General features: G+C 40.7%; 1 protein-coding gene and 1 long non-coding RNA gene across 4 annotated transcripts in view; one reads left to right on the top strand and one right to left on the bottom strand.

The window, feature by feature from the left end:
• Positions 1 to 23,589, top strand: part of unc5a (unc-5 netrin receptor A) — a 133,012-nt gene that overhangs the window by 65,554 nt on the left and 43,869 nt on the right. For 2 of the 3 annotated variants that reach the window (XM_085904158.1, XM_085904150.1), the window contains exons 3-6: positions 15,273 to 15,416; positions 18,090 to 18,193; positions 19,653 to 19,833; positions 23,419 to 23,586. In XM_085904158.1, coding sequence (XP_085760284.1) covers positions 15,273 to 15,416; positions 18,090 to 18,193; positions 19,653 to 19,833; positions 23,419 to 23,586 — 597 coding nt within the window. The remainder of the gene's footprint in view (positions 1 to 15,272; positions 15,417 to 18,089; positions 18,194 to 19,652; positions 19,834 to 23,418; positions 23,587 to 23,589) is intronic. The other variant, XM_085904167.1, reaches the window with a different exon arrangement.
• Positions 9,668 to 23,589, bottom strand: part of LOC147060592 (uncharacterized) — a 35,362-nt gene continuing 21,440 nt past the window's right edge. The window contains exons 2-4 of the long non-coding RNA XR_015063399.1: positions 15,198 to 15,363; positions 13,294 to 13,357; positions 9,668 to 11,115 (exon numbers count right to left, since the gene is read on the bottom strand). This is a non-coding gene — a long non-coding RNA (uncharacterized LOC147060592). The remainder of the gene's footprint in view (positions 11,116 to 13,293; positions 13,358 to 15,197; positions 15,364 to 23,589) is intronic.

Raw genomic sequence — 23,589 nt, 5'->3', positions numbered from 1 at the left:
TAATGCAGAGTGATTCCTCTCCTTCTTATAATCTTCTCAAATAAGTGAATTAAATTATTCGGTCTAATAATGCATCCTCGATTAAATGTATCGTGTTAGATTTATTCATGTACAGTATGTTAGACTTGTTGACGTCAGTGCTCAACATTTCATGACGTTTCCTCAACTGAGTGTAGGGAGGATGAAAGGAATGATGGAAAGATTGAGAGGGTACATGCCATGGCGGAGTTCTGTGTGGATACTTTCTCATATATAACTTCTTGATGCCCTTAAGACTGTGATCTTCAGGCTGAATATTTAATCCCTCTTCTGGTCGTCGGCATATGGTGCAGCCCATTTTGCCACAATTCCCGTAGGATGCGATTAATCAACAACCAATTCAACTCAAATGACATTCCCTATTCTGTATATCAATCCATCAATATTCCTGTGAAGAAAACTGACAAATAGATTGATATGTTTGTTGAATGAATAATGGAATCCACAAATTGTAATTCTTTCGGTTTTGTTTTTGTGTAAATCTAACCCGACGTGTCAGTGAGACTGATGATTCCGTCAGCCTCACACAACATTGCGGCGAGATGATGATGATGCCCAAAAGGCAGGTGTTTCAGCGATGTAACAGTGTGGCCCCACACTGCGGAGGCAATATTCAACTAACCCCCATCTCCGTTGGCTCCCCGCGGAATCAAATGTCAGTGTATCTGCCGGTTTAAATTAATACCTGAATCACCTGTGACGTGAAGATGGGTTTGTTTCAAACACAGGCTCAGGTGGTAGCCAATGTGACATGTGGATAACTATCCGTGGCAGACATAACCTCTGGCCTCATCAGGTGACTTTGTTTACTGAAACCGATCCAATCCCGCAAGCAGAGACGGAGCGTACCAGCTGTGGAATATCCACTTCCAGTTATACACCTTTCAAACTTTGACTCAACCAGTCTGTGTTGCACAAATTCTGTACGATAGGGTCAATGCCTAGCTGGTGGTTTCAGGTCAGGGATGACTTGAGTTTGACATTGCATTCATGTTGCTAATGTGAACAAGGGTCAGGACAGTCATTCTCAGTGGTTACAAGCGCCTTGCAAATGCTTCTAAATCCATAGGTAAAGTATTTTACAGTGACTCTATTTTGTGGTGGTACTTGTAAATACACAATGTTCTCTCCCAAATGTTGTCCTGACTTCTAATTTGTGATCGCCCGTACGAGGAGCAACTGGGGGTTCTGTAACTATGTGTTTGAGACAGACACCGGCACATTTCTTCACATGCACAGGGACGGTCGACTTAAGGAGCTCCTTTGAACATGAAAGAGAAAGAGATGTCACAATTTGTCCTTCCTCTTCTGGTATCAATGTCTGTTATTGATCCATCCTCGAGTCTATCAGTTCCTATTACCCGCCCTCAGTAACTTATCTCAATTGTTGTGGCTGTGACGGTTTCCAAAGCCTCGGCTGGCTCTGTGCCTTTCTCAGGTTGTCCTTTATGGAAGAGGAGGACCGGGGATGTCTGGTGAGTCCTAATAAAGATATATCTCGTCTGAACAAATCAATAGTGACAGTGTGTTTGCCTAGATTAGGGAATTCTCCCACTCTATGATTTCTCATCAGACACATGATGAGGAGAAGGGAGATAGGCATTTGAGCAGGGGATGCTTCTATGGGCCAGACTGATTTGATTGTGTTTGCATTTCATCTGCCAGCATTGATGGAAATGATTTTGATCCTTGTGCAGTATTGTCAACCCCGCAGAAAAGCCTCTCAGGTGGAAAATTCATGCATTTCATATTCCTATTTCAATAAACCTCCGCCACTGCTTTATAAAGGCCCGGGCCGTTGAGGTGTTCTTTGTTGATTGAACTGGTTGTCAACAAGCCATAGAAGATGCAGAAAATCATAAAGTGGCACGGGTTTGCTGTGTGCCTCATGAAAGAAGAATTTTGGGGAGCAAAATGTTCATAACATGCTATGTAAGGTATTCACTTTTGAATAACATTGCACCTCTGTAAGCATGCCCTATAACCTTCGGATTTATTGGCACCAGCCCCCATCAATCTTTCTAAAGCTAAATACCACCGATGACGTGGTCAGTAGATCTTTTAAAGCCATCCATCACTTTCTCATTAAAACTAATAATGTTTTCATTGCAACACAGGGATAACCCTTGCGTATACAAGAGGGCGAGGATTAATTTGTATAAAAGATGTCTGTTGTGATTGACTTGATCCTGAACTGTAACGTGATGACATATTTAATTTATGATCCAAAAGGAAGATAATCTTGGCTTAGCCCAAACAATCGCTGACCTTTCTTTTAATATCTGCCAGCTCCTACCCACCTCTGTTTCTCACACCCACACGGATGCTGCTATTGAATTTCCAGAAGATTCTTTTTGTAAGATCACTGTTTCTCGTTTGAAGCCTACTAGGTCGGAACCACCCTAATGGTTGTGGGGGCACACAGCAGTGATTAAACATGATCTTTAATAGCAGGTTGAGGAGAAGGCGTGTTGCAATTTAAACAAAATCTGATAATGAACTAGAGGAAATAAGGCAATCAGAGTGAAGGGGGCAATATAGTCCTAAATGAACAAAATGGCCTTTTACCACCTGCTAAGCATCGATCAGTAGCAGAGAGGACTAATTGATAATGCATTATTCGTAGCTGCCTCATAATGAGACTTGTATTTCATCCTGTCCTTGACTGCGGGATGGCACAGGAAGGTATTTGGCGATGAATCGCTCAAAACAGATGGTTCAGTGAATTGTTCCCATCACGCATCTGCCAATGTGCTCCATTAGGCTTCTCAGACAGGTCAGCTCAGTGTGTACGTGTGTGTCTGCATGTGCGCATGTGCAAGCGAACAGAGTCACTAAGTGTGTGAGTGTGTTACAACTCTTGAGTTTGATTGATAGATTCACATAACAAACTGGTCCCTTGGAAATTTAGCAGGAAAAAATCCAAACACCTCAGTGCCATGTGTGCTTTTCATTTGGGAATATTTTCTGTGACAACATGGCAAAACATCATAAGAGCACTCATCCAAAAAATGCTGGACATGCTCTGCTAAAAATGTTTTTCCACTTAGTTTGCAAACTTTGAAGAAATATTTGGTCTCAAAATTAAAGGAGAAGACAAATGAGGTTAACATTCTCCCCGCGTCCGTGTGGGTTTTCTTCGGGCACTCCGGTTTCCTCCCACATCCCAAAAACATGCTTGATAGGCCGATTGAAGACTCGAAATTGTCCCTAGGTATGAGTGCGAGTGCGGATGGTTGTTCGTCTCTGTGTGCCCTGCGATTGGCTGGCAACCGGTTCAGGGTGTCCCCCGCCTGCTGCCCGATATATATATAGTATTTTATCCTGAGGCATATTTTTCCAAGTAATGTAGAACCTGTAGAACAATTCCACTTGATATCTATTGTTGTTGTGGTTTCATTGTGTCTGGCTCATCTCTTTTTGAAGTTATTCTCTGCATGCAGACATAATGAACTGAACATTAGCTACAATTAGTAGAACAAAGTGAAAGAGTGATAATTACACTTTGCCAAATAACAACACAGGCGTTCCATTCTCCCACGCGTGGAGTCTTTGTCCTCCCACCAAAAGTAATCTAGTGTCAATCCCTCGCTTCTATTTCTCTATTTGTTAGCTGGTATTACCTGTAATTGTATGTACTCTTCAGCAGATGTAATCTTAGTTTCTGTGAAAAACATCAGTGTGCAATAAAGGAATTACAGCTCCTGTTCACGTACTTATGATTTTAAAAGTTACCAGGCTCAAACATAGAGTAAAAGTCATGTCGATTTTTGAACTTTTCTTTCCCGAAGCCTCTGAAGCTTTAATGCAAAGGAGCATCAGCGACCTTAAAGGAAACACTCCGTGCCCTACCTCAATTGTCTGGAAGAAGTAGTGGTTTGTGTGCGAAACATGTACTGTATTATCCAGTCCAACTGCACTGCACTGTACTTGTGCTGAGAAAATAGGGGCCAAAGTTGACAATGTGCTCTGAATTGACAACACTAGCGCTGCGTCAAGAGGCTGAACAAAGCTAAAAAAGAACCTGATAAACTTCCTCCCCGTCTTGCTATGATTATTTTGTGCAATTAAGCTACATTTTCTCTTTTTATATTCTAACCTTAATGCAACGTCGTCTTTCAAGCTCCATCCACATGGCAACGAAATGAAAGCTGTGACTGTTAGGCTGACAGGCGCGCACCGCGTGGGGCTTTGTGATGTCAATCAGCACCTGTTCTGTTCAAATTGGTTTAGTAATAGTGGAGCTGGGGCGGGGGGATCGGAAGGGGGGGGGGGGGGGGGGGGGGGTGCGCCAGCTGACAGCTAAATAGTCCGTGGAGATTTTTGATAGGCAGAGGAACTGAGTTGGCTGACACTTAATGCTTTGTGTGTTTGGCCCCAAGGAGACTTTTAAAGCATTTGTATTTTACACACTCCCGGAACAAACATCAACTTGCCGGTCGCCTCCTTTTAAACTAGAAGCTGCAGGGTGTCCTGGGTATGGGACATGGTGCAGAAGGGAAAATTCTATTTGATGCAGCAAGCGGAAGAAAAAAAAGCTTCAGTGTCCTTGTGGAGTGCTCTATGAAACACAAAAAGAAGCTCAGACGTTTTACTCCAGAAGTGTGCGTGAAACAATGCTTTCATTCTGGTAAAAATTGAGAAGATCCACTGTACAGTTGCTGCTATAAATACACATTTCAGATGTACTGTATTTGTATCTCATGTGTATGAGGTCAAATCAAAATATAATATAGCTACTGCTAGTTCGAGTAGCTATCTACTGCCTCAGTCTTCTGTAAAGGAAGTCAAAGCAAAATACGAGGCAACATAGGCACGTGTTTCGGGGGACTCTCTCCATCAGAGCGCATGTTCATTGAGGCATGCTGACAGCAAAACGAACAGCAGCGTACTGGTCTGGGACCCATCAGGAAGCATTCCCGAGGTTTTTATGCAATCTGCTTCAATAATTAACCACTTCACATCATCTCAGACCATGGATTTGTTTCTGTAAATTGTTTTGCCTTCTGCACCTTTGGTAAAACCTCAATAAGATGTCTTGGGGGATCTGACTAGACAGTTTTTATATTTTGGAACTTATGCAGCACATCATCCTCTTTCAATTCCGTCAGTTACTTTAGTCACTCACTCCTTGTGTCTATAATGAGAATGTGTCATGATTATTGACAAAAGTGGTGCAATCATCTCTGTTCTGACTGCCTTGCACAATATGGTGACAGTATAAGTAGTAAATAACAGAAAAAGAACCCCAGTAACTTGGATTCAGTTTCATGTGAAGCGCCAGATTCTTAAAACCTTTTTTAATCATGGATGCAAGTGAACTGCTGTTGACCAGTGCAATCACTTTGCTTTTGTGTAAGGACCACAGCTATTGGTTATTTATTCTTAAAAAGCTCAAATTACAAGAATTTGACTCAAACAGTGACTCTATTAGGGGCAAATTCATGTCTCCATCATTGCACTTCTACTTGCTTCCATGGTAAATAGTCCTCTCCCTTGCTCTAATAATTGTGACAGTTCGACTTATATAAAAGGATTGTTTCAATATTATTCATAACAGATATATATTTATAACAAATCAAAGTTCGACTAATGCCCTGGAACGGATTGTACACTGAATAGCGTCCAATGCGCCATTTTAGGTTGTGTCATATTGGTTCCAAGGTCAGCTCAAGTTTAAACAGACTCCTGACCAATTTCAAAGGTCCACTCTCCTCTTTCACTGCCTCACCTCAAGTTTCAGCGTCAGTTTATTTATAAAGCACACAGCCCCTCCGTCTTGCATCTACTTGATAAATAATTTACACAGTTGCATTTGAACAAAGAAATTAATAATTAAAGGCCCAATGCGTGTTCGGTCTACAGCACTTCATCCCCTTATGTCATTATGGTTGATTCAGGCGCAAAGCATGTTGACTCGTGCATATGAACACTGGGGCATTAGGTGCTATAAATGGACCATGTGTTGTTGTTTTTTTCCTCAGGTATTTTCTTTGTACCCAGTTCAGCTGGAGAAATTCTTTCTCAGTTGGTAAAATACTTACTTTCATTTCGCAAAGCAAATAAGGTGTCACAAGCTAACGTGCTATTTTCATATCCATCTGTCCGTCCATTCGACCATCCATCCATCTATCCATCCATCCGAACTGCTTAGCCTCCTCTTTAACACGAAAAAGATGGGACATAGAGAGACTATATGACAATACCAAGTGTGCTTTTCAACTCGGTCATAGCCTCTTGGCTAAACTTTGGAATGGAATACACTAATCGAATAATGTTGTTGATACTTTTTGTCACTTCAAAGGTGACATTCTTTGATTACTTTTCAAAGAGGACAGTTGCTGGGTAGTTGACTGTGCAACCCTTCAATAATTGCCTTTTTTAATGTGCGCAAAGTCAGAAGGACGGGAGCAATTGGCACCTATTCAGTGTTTTTGTTTTTAATTTTTCATGAAAATAGTGTTAATCACACTTTGGATTCTCGCCAGAGGATTTTTTTTCCCCCCAAATGATGCCAGGTGTTTGGAAGGACGTGAATTTGACAATGTCACTAGCTTCTACTTAATTACAATGCTCAGTATTAGGAGGTTTCCAGGCGTCTTTTAGACATTGACTGGGCGATCAACAGATTTATTGTCTACTTGCATCATACACAAAGGCATTACCGTTGCTTTTAGCATTAACGTTTGTAATTTATAGACTGCTTAAACATTTTCATCTTCTGTATATTTTTTTCTATTCACCAACCTGCATTACTAACTTCTAAAACAGCAATGGTCCAAGTGTTCAGTTTATGCAGTCAGGTCATGGCATAGTTGTGTGGTGAGCAAAGCTTTCACATCTCCTTGGAGTGTGTTAGAAAATGTTCTAATGAATGTGCGACACTCAGATACTATGTTGTCCTGTGTCAGAATCACTTCATTTTGAGTATCTCCCTATAAATTAGTCTTCCATTAAATGCCTCAAATGTCTCTTTTTTACTTTTTTACTGTGCAACACTCAGATACGATGTTGTCCTGTGTCAGACTCACTTAATTTTGAGTATCTGCCTATAAATAATGCATTAAGAATTAAAGGGTGCCTCAAAATTGTCATTTGTTTGTTTGTTTGTTTGTTTGTGTTAAATAATAGTCTCCTAATGTGATATCTCTTTACAATGCTAACGGTCTAGCCCAGCAGTGGTTCAAACCAAGCAAATATTGCGTATCAGTGGTGCAGCAGAAGATAACAACACACACAAATTATGTTTAAATATTCTTTGATGAAGGAACTACAATCCATGAAAAATATCGCAAATACCACTTCGTGCTGTAGCTAAAAAAGATGGTCAATAAATCAATTTCACATATGTAACACATGTTCAAGTAAAACTGCATGTAAAACAAAATCCCATTTCCGGAGTATTGCAGAATGTATATGCAAGCTAATCTGGCACTGAAGTAAACAACAGAAATTCAAAAGAAAGTGATTGAAAACCTTCTTTGCTATGTGCTGTACCTTATCAAATACAAACTATATTGAGGTGTAACGTGGGCAGTGAAATTCCGAAAGCAAGTATTTTCGTGTGGAAGGAGGCACCTTTCTCCTTTTTATTGAGTCATGGTTTATATTGTTCCTCACCTTATTTAGCGTGTTCCTGAAAAAGCCTCCACCTTTGCGCACCGCCAATCCAAAGACCCAAGAGAATCCAACCAACAGTGAGTAGGAAGGGAAAAAAACCTAATGCAATTTATATGGCGCAGAGCACTCTGCAGCCAGATGGGAGCCTGCTTGACTTACCTCAAGCCTTCCTTATTTACTTCAGAGCCTGGTGCCATGTCAGACAAGGGGAAGAAAAACATGTTGGACAGAGCAAATTATCACAGCTTTCATGTGGACAACATTCTTTCAGATATCCTACTCAGCCAAATGAAATAGAAGCGGTGGTAAAGTGCTCAGGGCCCTCACCTCGAACGTGTTTTCATTTGAGGTAGGACAAGGTGTGTTTAGGAGATAAAGGTGCGAGTCCCAGTGACTGGCAACCTGAAGACTGTTGCCGGGCTTTCTGGTGTTGCCAGTCATCAGTCAGTTATTGGATGAGAGTAATGACAACGAAGAGTTGCAGCACTCATGGTGTGAGTGTGTTATTCCGAAAATGTCAGGTAAACCTAATAGGGAAGGACAGTAATAATCGAAACATCCATTGCTTTGAGTTGTCAGTTTGCAACAAAGTTGCATTTAACAAGCAAGTCAAGCCTTTTGAGTTGTCACAGTAACTTGAAGTCTCATACAAATGTCTTATTCTAACTTGAGCTGACATGTCTTTAAATGACTGGCTAAGATATTTGGTGGCAATTCTGGACTGCTTAGAAGTCATTCATATACTACTTGGAGCTTATGAGCTCCCACATCAAATCATTCCAACAAGCAATAATACTTTGTAGACTGATCTACCTTTTCCGTTGGACATCACAATTTGTCTGGACAGCAACTGTAATGTAAACAGTATGCAGCCTCTCCATGTACTGTGTGGTTCTTAACACTTACAAAGACAGTAATGTACAATGTTGCATTTTTCATCCAGGCATTGATGTTGCTTGGCCCCTAAATATAGTAACTTAGATGTGAGCATTCTGTGACATAAAAAAAAAGCTACTTTTGAGGTTTGGGCAGCAATTCATTAGCACTTTTTAATGAGCAAACCTGAGAACACTTGTGCTATTCCACTAGTTCTTCAGTCATTGTATTCTGAATTGTTGTTAAATCCTGTGTTAAATGCTATTGAACAATTACTGGATGGAAGCGGAAGTTGATCTTAACTGCTTGCAATGGTGTTCATTCAGACTCCCCTATTTGCTTCCGGGACTTTGACAATAGGGTTTTAGCCGCATGATCCACTCTCATCAAGCTGAATCTGAATCTCCTTGGAGTGGCATTGGACTGAACCCAGAAAGACTGATTGGACCACTACCTGCTCTCCTGTTTGTCAGCCATGAATAATCTGTAATGACATCGGCAGGAGCCTCGCAACGTGCATTCATTGTGGGAAATGGACAGCTCAATCAAAATACGCTCTTGAAAAGCTGGTTATAACCGGAGGCAGCGCCTTGACCCAGAATACTGTCCCAGTGACTTGAGTCACAACCTCACCAACATCCCTGAATGGGAGCGCCTTTTCGCCTCGCGACCTTGCTGCCTCTGCTCAGCTCCTCTTACAGTTTAATCAAAGCAATGCGTCACTCAGAAGGCCACATCATACTGTACTTTTTAAAGAGTGGACACTTGTGTGTGGCACCACCTGCCAACTCATCATCATGGCGGTTTAGGAACTAACTCTACTTTGCAGACCTAATAAGATTGCAGTAATAGCCTTGGCTGTGTGAAATGGCATGGACTTAAATCATGGAGAAATGTTGTACTGGAACACCCTCCCTAGTAAAACAACTAGCAAACCTGCTCGACAAACTAAACTTGCTGAAATTAAAATAATAATAATTTAAAGTGCAAACGAAATAAAACATATACAGAGAAATCAGAAACTACTTTAACCCTAGGCCAAACCAAAAATACATTTCAGTTTTCAAAAAAGCACAATATTGATAAAATGTTGAAATTCCAAACTAAATCGTTCTCAGTGAACTGTGATTTATTTTTGCCCAATATAAGTCAATCTTTTTTACAAACCGTTTCATACATGACAGCGCAAACGAGGCGATTTCAGTCCATATTTCTAAGGAACAAACAAATGTTTTTATTAGCACATAAAACTCATAAAGATGGTGGTCCCCAAAAACGTTTTCTCAAGGACTTTTAGCATTTATTTTTCTTTTCTGTGTAGCCCTAATGCTACTTTATTGTATACCCCCAGGTTCAAGACAAAGTACCTCCATTTTTTTTTTGAATCTCCTAACTGGTTCTATCTGGCTTTTGGTCTGGGTTTATTTCATGTTAGACAGGTCGTAATTGGTCTGAAGAGGGCTCTTTTTGTTGCGCTCTTGAAAAGAAGCGGCGAGCGCCCGGTGCTTGGGTTGATATTGATGCCATCCTATACAAAGAGGAAGCACAGTAGGAAATGAAACACTTGGAAACATGCTTTTCACTGGTGGCTAGGATCCCTTTAAAGCTTCGTCTGTCATGTCCCTTCTCAGCCATTGTGTACGCTTTCTCTTGAAATGGTGCATTGGCCTGATGTAAAGTCACCCAACCCTAATCCCCTTATATCTCCTGATGAATCCCAGGCAGCCACACACAGCAGGCATGGCACCTAATTGAATTTCCTTGTGTTCACGATGAACACACACCCAGGACCTGTAAGTTCCAGTCCGTGCCTTTGATAAGCAAATGACCCCTATGGAATTGAGGTCAGCGCCTGCGAAAACAAGAGTGTGGGAAGGAAAGCTAAAATTCTGCACTCGGCCACGCTCACAATCGACTCGCCGAAGATTAAGTCCGGTGAGGCTTTGTTGAGCCCCTCTTGACTTAAGGGGAGATTACCTGCAGACAAATATTTCTCGTATGGTGTTTCCATGTGCACGTTTTCCGCTGATGCGTGAGCATGTAATCATAGGAGTAGAAATCCTAGCCCGCTGCCAAATATGCCAGTGGCTCAAAAGCAAAGTTGGATTGTACTCTTTTGGCTGAAGAGAGTGCAACATGTAAGGTCAGTGAATTGGAAAACCTCCTTCACTTCCTTTTTATTCCTCCTTCTTAATTTGCTGAAACTCTGCTGACTCTTGAGCCTTCAAGTCTGCCGCCAGGATGGAGGTTTTTGATAGCTTCTTTTAGGTTATTGATTACAAGACATTTTTTTTCTATCTCAAAGTGCCCACAGCCTCATTCTCTGAGTGCCTCTCCTGAGTATTTATTGTTGCCTGGTTACGAAATCTATTTTCTTGCTCTTTCACATTTCCTCCTCGCAAACTTACAAATCAAGGAAGGCCGGAAAAATGACCGTGACAACACGCTCACGGGACAGAAATGGCAACATCCCGCTTCGCGTACACCTCCAGTCACAGCGGGCTCGCAGATGACGGGTTTCTCCTCCAGCGCTGACAGCGCTGATATCCTAAGGCCCTTCCTGTTTTTGACTTTGATTGCCTGTTGAAAGAGAAGTGACATTGATGAATGTGCCGGTGTTCCCAAACTTGAACGAGAAGTTGAACTCCCAAATGAGTGCCCTGTGAGCGGAGCAGGAGGAAGCGGAAAAAAACGGCACTGAGGAGATTTACCACTGCCAGTGCTGAATTTATGCATATGTGATATGTTTGGATAATACATGCTGTCAAATGGATGAAAAATTTCAAATCAAAAGCTGCACGCATTCTACTTTGGAGTTGAACTCTGAAGTGCATAACGTGATGACTTTTTGTGCTTTGATGTCAGGTCCATATAATATTTGGCCTCTTTATTGGTTATCAAATTTGGACAAATATTTGCACAGGGTTGAGCCAGCAAAAACCCTATATAGTTTTGGTACAAAATCTCCAAAAATATAAGCTGTGTCCTAAGGCTGAGTTTGTGAAACATGATGTAACTTCCGCATCTCGTGTCTAAATGTTCTTCCAATCCAGCCTTCAAATCTGGCCTTGGGAGCCGTCATTGCAATGCAATAGTGCAATGTAGTATGCTAGTAATGTAACAACCATGGCTAAGATTGGTTTGGTTCTCATTCACTGATGTACAATGCACGTCACGTGCTCACTCGTGTTATTGAGGGACATGGTTTTGGACAGTCAAATCTTGACAACAGTTTGAAAAGTGCAAATTGCCCCTCAATAACAGATGGCGCATTTGACTTCATTTCATTGGGAAAACTATTACATGAAACCTATTGAGAAAATGTAGGCCAAGCTTTTTGCCTTTTGTCAACATGAAAAATGGTTCGTCACCATTCACAGTGGTGGTGAACTCCACTTGTAAAAGCTTTGATCTGTTTTTTATATATATATATATATATATATATATATATATATATATATATATATATATATATATATTTGATCTTATATATATATATATTATTTATTTATTTATTTATTTATTTATTTATTTATTTATTCATTTATTTATTTGATCGACATTCAATTCATTCTAGTCAAAATACTCGTCTCGGTCACATGACATGTTTTCCCAGTCAAGCGTATTTATATATTTATTATAAATGTATTATTTATTTATATAAATGTATTATTTATTTGTTTAAAGGCCGGTCCGCAAAAATATTTCTGACGTGTAACCGCTCCGTGGCACAAAAAAGGGTGGGGACCACTGGTCTATGGTATTGTGCCTATTTTAAAAAAAAATGGTCAATGTTTTGCATATAAAAGGAGATATCTGGTTTTAGAAAGTTTGGCCTGTCTTTAACTTGAGGCCTTTTTGCACCATTTTGCTCTGCCACATATGTAACGAATGGCATCAGTTTAATAAGACCAGGCCTTAATGCTCCGGATAGGACTATCAAGCACGAGAATATTTATGCCGCAAGCAGAAAATCAACAAGCAATGTCACCATTATAATCGTTTATGGTCTAAAACAGCATCAAGATAGAATCGTTCATCTCCGTTTGTCGATGCATCAATGATCTGATTCCTTTCAATGCTCTTACCTTGAACTATCTATGCGCATTCAAGGTTTCATTTTTAGGAATCAGCTTGCTGAAATGCTGGATGGATCTATTTTTTTCTCGGGAGGGGGGCATGTCTTTTTACAAAAACATGTTTGCAAGGACCACTCATATGCAGAGATTTGGCATCTGCTGCTAAATCACTCAGAATTTTTTAAAATAAATCTCAGCATAAGATTCTCTGAGGTTTCAATTCATAGCTAATTTATAAATTCAGCTTTGGGCGGAGATCATGGAAAACGTCACATTTTTAATTCTCACTTTACAGGAATGCCTAGTGAATGCTTTGTAATTGAAGGACATGCAAATTACTGCTTATGTGTTCTATTTTAATAACAACATGGTGGTTGCTGATTACACAATGCATTCGAAAAAAGTATATTGGGGTTATTATTCAAATTACAAGATATTGAGCTAGTGTCAGTATGAATCGCTATGAACGTGCATTGCTGTTTTCCTCACCAACATTGTGATTATTTTGTGCTATGACTTAATTGGGGAGAAATTGGATGAATTGGCTCACAGCAGTCTTTCTTTAAGGTGTCAGACACAGCAAGCATGAGGTAATTATGGAGACGGGAAGAGATAAGGAAACAGAACGCAATTACATTGGCAAGCAGAACTTCAAATTGCTCCTTTTAGAATTTCTCACCTTAGGTTGCTATTGTTCATGCATTGCATCTCCATTCTAATCTTTTATTCTTTTCACCCTCTGGCTGAAAGACAAGGAAGGAGAAGTTTGCATTAATCGGATACATTTTTCCAGCCTTGCTAGGCACTGAATGTGTGCTGTTAGTGAGCATCGGATATACTGTATGTCTTTTGATATATGGCAAATGATATGCATATACAGTATAAACTGCCTTGCGCTCAGTCTGACTCTGAGCCATTGCATTTTTTTAATGCTGCACTATATTTCATCTCTGCAGCTTTACTACATCGTCTGAATTTGTATTTTACTTTACATGCAGCTTTGATGGGAAATCTGAAGCCGATATTGATTGTAGTAGATTTTCTTTGCCATGCACTGTTGTTTAGCAGTGTTGCATTCATTTTTTGGAATTTGTTTTTTTTTTCCTTTGTTTTTCAAAAATATTGAAAAATGACTTGAGCAATTATGCTATGTTGCTGATGATATGTAAAATGTGTGGAATAACTTTGTTTGTTTGTTTGTTTGTTTGTTTGTTTGTTTGTTTGTTTGTTTGTTTGTTTGTTTGTTTGTTTGTTTGTAAAGGCTTAAATACGTATTTGACTGTTAATATTTGAATGTTCCACTGTGTTTTATAGTTTGTTCAGACCTACAGTATGTGTATGACATGAGCAGTTTTATAACTCCTACCAATATATAATACATATTGAGCTTGCATTTAATTTGATATTTTAAAAAGTATAATTGCTGATTGGAGGAGAGAGAGGTTTCCTCTGCTTCATTTCTTATCTATGGTAATGTCCATTTTGTTATCTAGGTATGTTTTCACTTTAATTGGCTGTCTGTGAGCCACATAGAGGCAGGCAAAAGTACTGAGCTCAAATTACCACTATCAATTGCAAAGAAACTTCCTGAAATGTACACATTTGGTCATATGAAGGTTTCTTTAACATTATTGCTGGATGCCTGTCAGAAGATAGATCCTATCATCAAGGCCAATGGATCGCTTCATTTGTTTGCGGAAAACAACTACATTTCTCGAACCCACGCAAGTGCTTCACATAATTGCTATATAGATTTGATGGTCTGATAGCTGCCACTTAGACAAGATCCCACCAACTTGTGTCTGGAGCTGAAAACGATCACCGCAGACAGCTCAAGTGTGTGCGAAATGCAGGAGTGTCACTAAGTGCTTTTATGCAAATGGCAATTGAAGAGCGACACTCCATTGAGACTTAAATATCCAGCGGGTGTATATGCACTGCTTCACCGGTCTGGCAGATGTGTCCTCTGAGGCTGCCCGGAATGCTTTGTGTTCATATGAAAGGTTGAAAACCTCTCTGGAAAAGACCCCAGAGAGGAAAGATCAGATGGAGTGAACAGGAAACTAAAGGGAAAATGGGGATATCTCTTCATCAAATGGCGAAAAAGTAGGACACGAGGGCGCCGCTCAAGATGAAGAAAATAGGTCCTGATTGGATTATCAATACAAGGTTAAAGGAAAATGAAAGCTTGTCTCTCCAATATGAACTCAGCACTCTTGACAAGATGGAATTGTATTACAGAGAAGATTTGTTCCAATATTGTTTGGTGTCCACTGTGATTGTCTTTTAGCAATGAAGTTAAAAGCTAGATTTAATTACCTGCATTGTAATTTTAGTGAAGCTGGATGGCCCGAGTTGTTTATCTGCTTTTTCCCCCCTGCATTTCTGTGTTCCATCCCAACTATTGCAGTTTTATTCGCCTTTCAAATGACACCAGTGATGCCTGCAGGCTCTTCTCATTTTCCTCAGTTAACAAGCACTCTGTTTGTGTAAAATCTTTTGCTGCTTGGTATTTTTTCTGCACTGATTTCCAAATAACATGATTAAAATTGTGCAAAATGCATACAGCATACTATAACTTACCTGCTTAAGATTTCCTTCTGGCCCGTCTGTTCACCATGTTTCCATGTTTTGGTTTTGTTGCTTTATGCTTTGCAGCTCTGCCTGTCATGGAAGTGACAATAGAAATCACCAGACAGCAGGTGGAGAAGATCTTCGGCCTCGATGAGTACTGGTGTCAGTGTGTCGCCTGGAGCACCACAGGAACCCAGAAAAGCCAAAAAGCATACATCAGGATTGCTTGTGAGTGCACTCAAAAGTTATTACAGCAAAAGTCCAACACAATCTGTTCCGTGCCGTTGGTTGACTTCCAAGTTGGTTCAATTTCAATACACGACACCATAGGAAAATAATAATCTTCTATTCCATAAGTCAGGGGTGTTAAAAAAAAATTTCTGCAGGGTGCATCGTAGTCATAGGTTCCTTTGGAGGGCCATTATGACTGTCAATGCCTTATATAATAAACAATATAGGCTACAAAACAAACTGATGATTAACTAGTTATGAAATCAGAAACTACTAAAAATTGTTCAAACATTTTAAAAAGGTGAATGCTAATAGAAATTGCTCCGTTTTTATTAGCATTCACCTTTTTCATATTTTTTAAATGTTAAGACAATTGTTAATTTTATTATTGACACATGAAGTCGATGCACAATTCGTCTTCGCGGGCCACATAAAACGATATTGCAGGCCCGGACCTTGAATTTGACACCCATGCCATAAGTGAATTAATTTGCTTCAAAAAACGTTAGCCACTGCATAATCCAAATAGAATAAAATAAAAATACTCACCCTTTGAAGAAGTACAAGAGAAGTGGCAAGAGCACGTTTGTTCAAGTAATAGTGATTGACACAGACAATATTGTTAGTTGTGAAATAAAATCCACATTTTTAGCTGAGTAAAAATGTGTTTGTTGACAAGCTTCTCTGGCCATCAAATGCTGATCATTAAGCATTATGATTTCAGCCGGAGGCTCTTCATGTTAGCCTCTACTTGGCAAACTTGTAATTGCTATTCAACCATTTTTGTCAGAACCTTTCTGTGGTAGCATCCACAAATCAAAGAAACTCAGTTGAAATCCGACAAGGCAGCATTTGCTGTTGTTTTGCGTGACAGTGTGTGGTGCTTGTTTGATTCTTGGGACCGATTTGACCAGCAAACTTTGGCTTGACTCCAACTTGTATAACTTTTGGGGCGTTTGACTTTGGAGGTTCCAATGTACCATGAGATTATGCATGAAAATCTGCAGAAGAGGACACTGCATATAACTTAATGGGATGGAATAAGAGCATAATAATCCGCATTGTGTTATTAGTGACCTTTATTTCCTCATGCTTCTCCTTGCAGTGATTCTTCCACCTTGCAGGGAGAGAGGCGTTTGAAAAAGTGGCACCCTAAATTTGCGCATTCATGACCATATTTTTCACGAGACAGACTGTATCAGCGATGATCCAGATGAAAGTAGCTGAGTAAAAACAGATTCCAAATTTATTGCAATGTACCAACCATAAATCTGTCTGGGGAACAGAGGCGCATCCTCTGCTGCAGCCTCAAAGCTTTGTTAGAGGAAGCCCTTTTCCGTTTGACTATTTTAAAACACTCTGTCTGTTAATTGCCACATAAATATGCATTGTTCGAGACTCAACCCCCCAAAGAGGACCTTGAGAAAGCATGCTTCTTCATCAAACCTTGTTCGAGGTTTCAGGCAATCTTTCGGGCTGGATAATTTTGAAAAATAATGTCATTGTGATTCCCTCTCCACCTCAATATTGCGATTAGGATTGAGTATATTATTTATTACAAGGTCACCTTCTCCTATACATTATTAACAAATAGAAACAATAAATAAATGATTGTATTCCAATAAATAATTTATTATTTATTCTATTAAATGTTTTAGTCTTAGGCTATGCTGTTTTAGTTTTAGGCTAAACTTAAGGCAAATGAACCATAAAATATGACTTTTCTTATGTATAGCCCCTAAATGACACTGCTCTTACAGTGTGATATCATATCTATTTGAATTCAATGAATTTTCCGGCCCTAATTTTTACGTAAGGCAATGAATGACGCGTCCTCATAAACTCTGTGTTCTTATCGTTGATGTCTCCTATGGGTGCTTATATCTCGCATCTCGTGTACGGGCTTCATTTCATTTGCGAAAACACTCCATCTTAACGCTCCTCTGAGGACAGGCTCTCCCATTAGTTAAAAGGAATTCACCAGCAGCTCGCAGCCGCGCCCTCTGCCCCCTCGTGACACGGCAACACATCGATTCACTCTGAGTGCAAACCTGGGGCGGACGCATCAAATTAGTGCCAAGCTACTAGCTATCAGTGCCCTGTCTGGCTCATCGGATCGGATGCAACCATCCCAACCACCCATAAAGAATGAGCGGTGCCAGCCATACCTGTGTAACGCTCAGCGTGACTTCTGGGCAAATACTGCATATAGCAAGGCTGAGTGCAAGAGTGAAAGTATTCAATGAGATGAAATGTGAAGCCTCATGCAGTCAGCCAAGCTTGCAGGAGCTCTTGTCCAGGTGCCTCGGGGCTTTGTTTTCGTGTGGCTGCTCCAAGCCCTCTTACAGATGGAGGCTGCGGGCAGGCGGCTGCCGGAGAGAGTGGGTGGCGCGTGCGCGAGGGAGGAAGGAAAGAGTGAGCGGTAATGCAATTGCTTTTGCTTGATGCCGGGCCCCTCTGGCAGCAAGACAAGCATCTCTGAAGCAGCCAGGCAGGCTGTAATAAGCAACATGGTTGGTGCCACCAATCCCTGCGTGGCTTCGGGGACCAACTGGAGTGCGACGCGCCCGTGAACATTTTCAAGATTTAGCTTGGCAGAGCTTTCATTTACACTCCACATGCAGTTACAAATAGCCTAATTGGTTGCCTTTCTTTGTGTTCTCTCATCAGACTTGAGAAAGAACTTTGAAGAGGAGCCTCAGGCTAAAGAGGTGGCATTGGACCAGGAGGTGTCACTGCTCTGCCATCCCCCCGAGGGAGTGCCACAACCCGAGGTGAAAATATATGGACGGTATTTATAGGTCCGAGTCACGCATCCATTTAATCTTTCGTCACCAAGAGGACAAAGGGCAAATGGAGGCTCAGTGATCATCTCCCTGGCATCTCTCCGGCTTTCACTGGAGAACAGACAGCCCATATGGATAAATTACACCCCTAATTACCCCCTTTTATTGATTTATTATCCCCCCCACATCTCCAAGTCGCCATATATCACATGGGCTCGTCATATCACCCAGGATAAGCTGGGAGGCCTCAACCTGCGTTTGGCGTCTCCAAAGACCCATCTATAATAAATGGCGCAGTTTGCCTCACCCTATATCGGTCTTTTTGCTAGCTTTCGTACATGGTCTGGTCCAGTTTATCACGTGGTCAAGCTAACGGTAGTGGCAAATTCTAAACTATTATCACTCTGTTCTAAACAAAACCCCAAAAATCTAACAATATTCTCTACGTGAGCTTCCTTCGAGGGGGATTGTAAGAATGAAAGAATTATGCTTAAAAAATGAGCATTTGAAATGTTCAACTGTTTCACATACATGGATTGGCTGGTCCATTTGTATCAGTTATCCTGCAGTTCCAGCAATTGGCGTGTTATCAAACATACATATGTCGTCATTATTTACAATTTTTGCTCATTTTCAGCCATTTGGCCACAGATTTTTTTAACACACCACAACACCAGAATAATAAGTGTTGAGGTCATAACGGGTTAGTAGTGTTCAGCGATTTCCAAAACAATTATGAACATTTGGCAACTCTCTACATGGTGAACTGAACTGCAGTTTGGTGACTTTCCTCACGTTCAACAAAGATTTGTCCAAAATTGATTAGCGAACCATACAGCTCGGTGGATACGGAGCTTTGTAGACAATGGACGGCCTAATGACACAAACAACATAGGTTGTGTGAGCCATTCAGACAGCCCAGGGACCGCAAACAGCCGAGTCAATCACAGTTGGACAGTGTGAGGACAGCTTGCAGAGAAATAGGAAGGGAAGTGCCAGCCCGCTGCTCGACAAAAAAGAGCATCAGAACAGAAGTTACCACGGGAGAAAATAAGGGGCCTGCAGAAGAAAAAGGAAGGCCAATTATGTGCATCACATGGGGCAATAATACCAACAACAATGCCGCAGCGCCCTCAAGAAGGCAGAAGGTCAAGTGAGACCAAGAAAACAAAAAACAAGGAAATCAGAGAGTGCAAAAAGAAAATGAAAAAGGCATTCTGTGTTTTTACACTGCCGCACTGATCTCCAGCCGTTACAAAATGAGAACACAAACTACTTTTATCAGTCAGGTGTATGAATAGATTAATTCTATCCAAATTACTTTTTGGACCACAGCAGGACAAAAGTACCTTGCTGTGCCTCCCATTTATGGCTCTGTGGCTGTTGGTGTGCATGGCTGTTGCTACGACATCTGTTGCACTTTGGACCAATCAAACTCTTTTTTTAGGTGGAGTGGCAGAGGAACGAGGATGTCATCAACCCACAGAGCGACCCCAATTTTTTCATCACAGCCGACCATAATCTCGTCATCAAGAAGGCCCGGCTGGCCGACACGGGCAACTACACGTGTGTGGCCAAGAACATCGTCGCTCGCCGCAAAAGCAACTCTGCCACGGTCTTAATCTATGGTAGGTGAACGCTTCTTTTAAAAGAACAGAACGCATTTGTGCACTGAGCCAGGTAATACTGGAAAATTATTGAGTGCAATGGTAGAAATCCTACAGCCTTTATAGAAAAAAAAATGTTGCAGCATTTTGTCTGAATGATATAAGATAATAAGAATATGCAGTCGTATGTGTACGTGATACTGTTAATGTTTTACTTTCAAGTATACTGTGTGGTCTGAAGTGTTGCAAATCGCAGTAAATTTTAAACAAAAAAAAAATGTCCGTGGTAATTAAATCTACCATTGTGTATGAATTGCACGTCTTTTTATTAATTCGAAGGTTATGTGCACTTCCACAATATACTTTTCAGTAGATTGGGAGGCATAGCTACTAATTGATGGTATGTATTCATTATGTGAACTAACTGCTTATCTTAGCTCTTCTGGATCTTTTGTTTATAGATAAGGAGTAGTGTCTATATGACCTTTTAGTGGGGTTCATATAGTGATGGGACCAAGTAAATGGCAAATTCTTAATATATATGCCAGCCATGCTGTGATCGCAGAGAGCTTTTGCAAAGCTTGCAGGCACAAAATGGTTGAAGAAATTAAATTAAAATTTAAGAATGTCATGTCTGTTTAGCTGACTGACCTTGTTGTTACAAAGCAGTAAAGTTCCATTTTTTTCTGCACAGTGATGACTGAAAGTTAATGGAATTATCTTGCATTACAGTTTAGTTCTGTGACTCATTATAGTGAATCAATTTTGTATATAGAATAAACGGGTTTCTTCTTTGCATTGTACACAATGTGCTGCAAATAAAGTAGTTTAGTGGGGAATAGATCCATTTCCTTTTAGCCTTTGATCTGCTATAAAATGCTTCAAATGATTATCTCCGGCTTCCACAATATTTGACTACTACCATGAGTTTATTTTTATAAATATGTTTTGGAGAAAAAAAAGCCGCTACCTTGTTAGTAGTCACATCCCCAGTGAAATAACGGTGTTGGTGGGAATCTACTCGGCAAAATTGAATATATTATGCGATTCTCTCGGTTGTTGAGACTGGAATATCAATTACCATTCACCATTGTGGCTCTGCTGCCTTTTTATGCCAGCAATCTCAGTAGATTGAAGGTTGTTGAAATAAAATGGAGGGAAAAAAGGTGGGAAGCAGAAAAGGTGTGGTATATAGAACACTGTGCGTAGACGAGATAAAAATGTTTTGAGTTGAGATTTTGTACAAACACTCGTGAGGATAAGCGCTTAAAATAATGGATGGATAGTTTATTATGTGCATAACACGGTTTGCATCCAAATTTATTTAGAATGCAATAAACAACGTGGAAACGTGTAGAAAATACACGACATGACTTTTTGACTAAAAGCCCCCAAAACAAAGCCTTCATCTTGGACATGTACTGTAGCTGTATTGTGTATCTGTGTATGCTCGAGTGTACTGTCTGTCAATGCGCTGAAGAAATGCTCAGCACTCAGTCAAATGAAACTTTGCGTATCCACTGTTTACATATGAAAAGTGTGCTAAAAGTGTCCCTGGAGATCCATTTCCAAACAATAATTCTCACTTAAGGAGCTGCAAAATTGTGAACAGATTGCTTTGTTGCGTGCACATTTCTTCTCGCTATTCAGCCTACTTGAAAAGATGACAAATTAATCACTGGTCGTGTATTGAATAGAGGCTAAATGGCAACAAAAGCGCTCTTGTTTCTTTCCGCTGCTCACCTACTGTGCTTCAGAAGAATAAACTGTATGTCCGCCATGCTAGTTGATCTAGCTAGCTGCAGTGGGTCATAATAACGGCTACTTTTCAAAGGGTTCAACAGGGGGCCAGAAATGCATTATCACAGCCTGGCTGGCGAGGCGGCTTTCTGTGCTAAGAGGTAATCAGGGCTTGTGTTGCCTGGCAATTTACCTCGCTGTGGCGGGCAATCAATCGCATTGAGAGGGCAAGGAAATGATTCAGTCATGACAAGCCTGGGCAAAAGTAAGAGGGGAAATTGGGGGTGGGGTGGGTGTCCAGAGAGGGGGGAAAAACTGCCCTGTTCAAGTCAATAAATCAGGAATCACAGTATCATGTAAGATGAGACAAGCACGGTTAGATGCAAGGAGGTGCAGATTTGAATCTCGTCAAGATGCTTTGATGTAATTATACTTGCTGTCAGCGCCGGAGCAAAAGGCGACTGGTGCGGCGGCTTCAGAACATGGCCGCTCACTGGTTCATCAGGACGAGCTGTAATAACTTGAGCTTGATTGTGCTGCACTTTGCAGTTGCAATCGGGGGTAAAAAATTATGGGGCTGCACTCTATAATTCACACAACATAGTGCGTGATGTGAAATGGTGCAATCAGGGATGGATGTTTGATGGGCACAATCCTAATGATTTTCAGTGCCATGACGTATTCTACGCGTATGCTGGGTTCGTTTGCGAGTTGCCAGTTTCCAGGTTTTTTTTTAGGCCCTGCTAAAGTGCCCGCAGTTACTTTGAAAATGTAACTGATTAGTTGACTTTACTTTCCTCATTAGTTGATTTTTAAAAGTGACTTGATTTACTGACTCGTTGATTTTAAAAGTATGTTTGATTACAACTAAATAATAGTTACATTCAGCATTGGAAGTATTGTATTTTTTAACAATTATTAAGAAATGTTGTTTCTACAATTTAAAAGGCACCCTTTTTTTATTTTTGAAAATGAGTTCTTCTGGGTTTCACTTCACATAAATGGGATACTTGTGTTTATAAAAACAAATGAAATACACTTAAAAGTAAAAAAAAGAAATAAAATGAAAAGACAAATCAAATAAAATGTTTCAGATAAATATTAACAATAAAATATCAAATAAAGGGAACCTTTTTTTCTGTATTTTTATTTTTTTTTCCATTTGACTTAGTGTTTTTGGAACTAATTTTACCAACAGCACAGTAACCTCCTGAGTGGCACAAAATAATGACTGTATTTTCAGCTTCAAACCTTGAATCTCTCTACTTCTTCCAATGTTTCTGTGGTATGGTATTGACATGTGAGTTGTCCACATGCGGAAAATGTGACATGGTGCATCCTGGATGCGGCGTAGGGGAATTGGGAGTTGCAGGCTCCCACAATGCCTCAGTATGTTTAAGATATAAATACTAGAGTTGCCCCTTTTTACATGTTTCATGAGTGCAGTTGTTTGTTGAGTGCCTTTTAGTGAGTAATTGAGTCTGTTTAAATACTTCAAGTCTGTAGTCCGATTGTTTGACTGGGCTAAGTATCGAGTTATATTAGTTGTTAAAAACCTTGCGCATGTTGCGGCATTATATTGTTTCTCATATTCTTTCGGTTAAACTGGTTTGGATATGGTCACCTAAATGTTGCCGTTGTGTCTGCACTTCAGGCGGCTATAATTGCCGCTCAAATGCAGAAAGCAGCCCCCGACTCTCAAGCTTGCGGCAGCATTTCGGATTATTCTCGGAACACAACACGTCTTCTTCTTAGTGCATGTCGGGTAATCCTGGCTGCTCTGTCCCCTCGTACCATCCTCCCTTCCAACCTTCTCCCAACCCCTAACCCCACCAACCCATCCCCTTCCTTGCGCCGGTCTGACAGTCAACGGCGGCTGGTCCACGTGGAGCACCTGGTCGTCCTGCAGTGCAGTGTGTGGGCGAGGCTGGCAGAAGAGGACTCGGAGCTGCACCAACCCCACGCCACTGAACGGAGGCACGTCCTGTGAGGGGCAGAACGTCCAGAAAAGTGCCTGTGTGGCCACCTGTCCAGGTA

The sequence above is a fragment of the Syngnathus leptorhynchus genome, chromosome 2, assembly GCF_054491065.1.
Source record: "Syngnathus leptorhynchus isolate UIUO chromosome 2, UIUO_Slep, whole genome shotgun sequence".
In the NCBI taxonomy this organism is placed as follows: domain Eukaryota; kingdom Metazoa; phylum Chordata; class Actinopteri; order Syngnathiformes; family Syngnathidae; genus Syngnathus; species Syngnathus leptorhynchus.
This window is presented reverse-complemented; position numbering and strand designations above follow the sequence as displayed.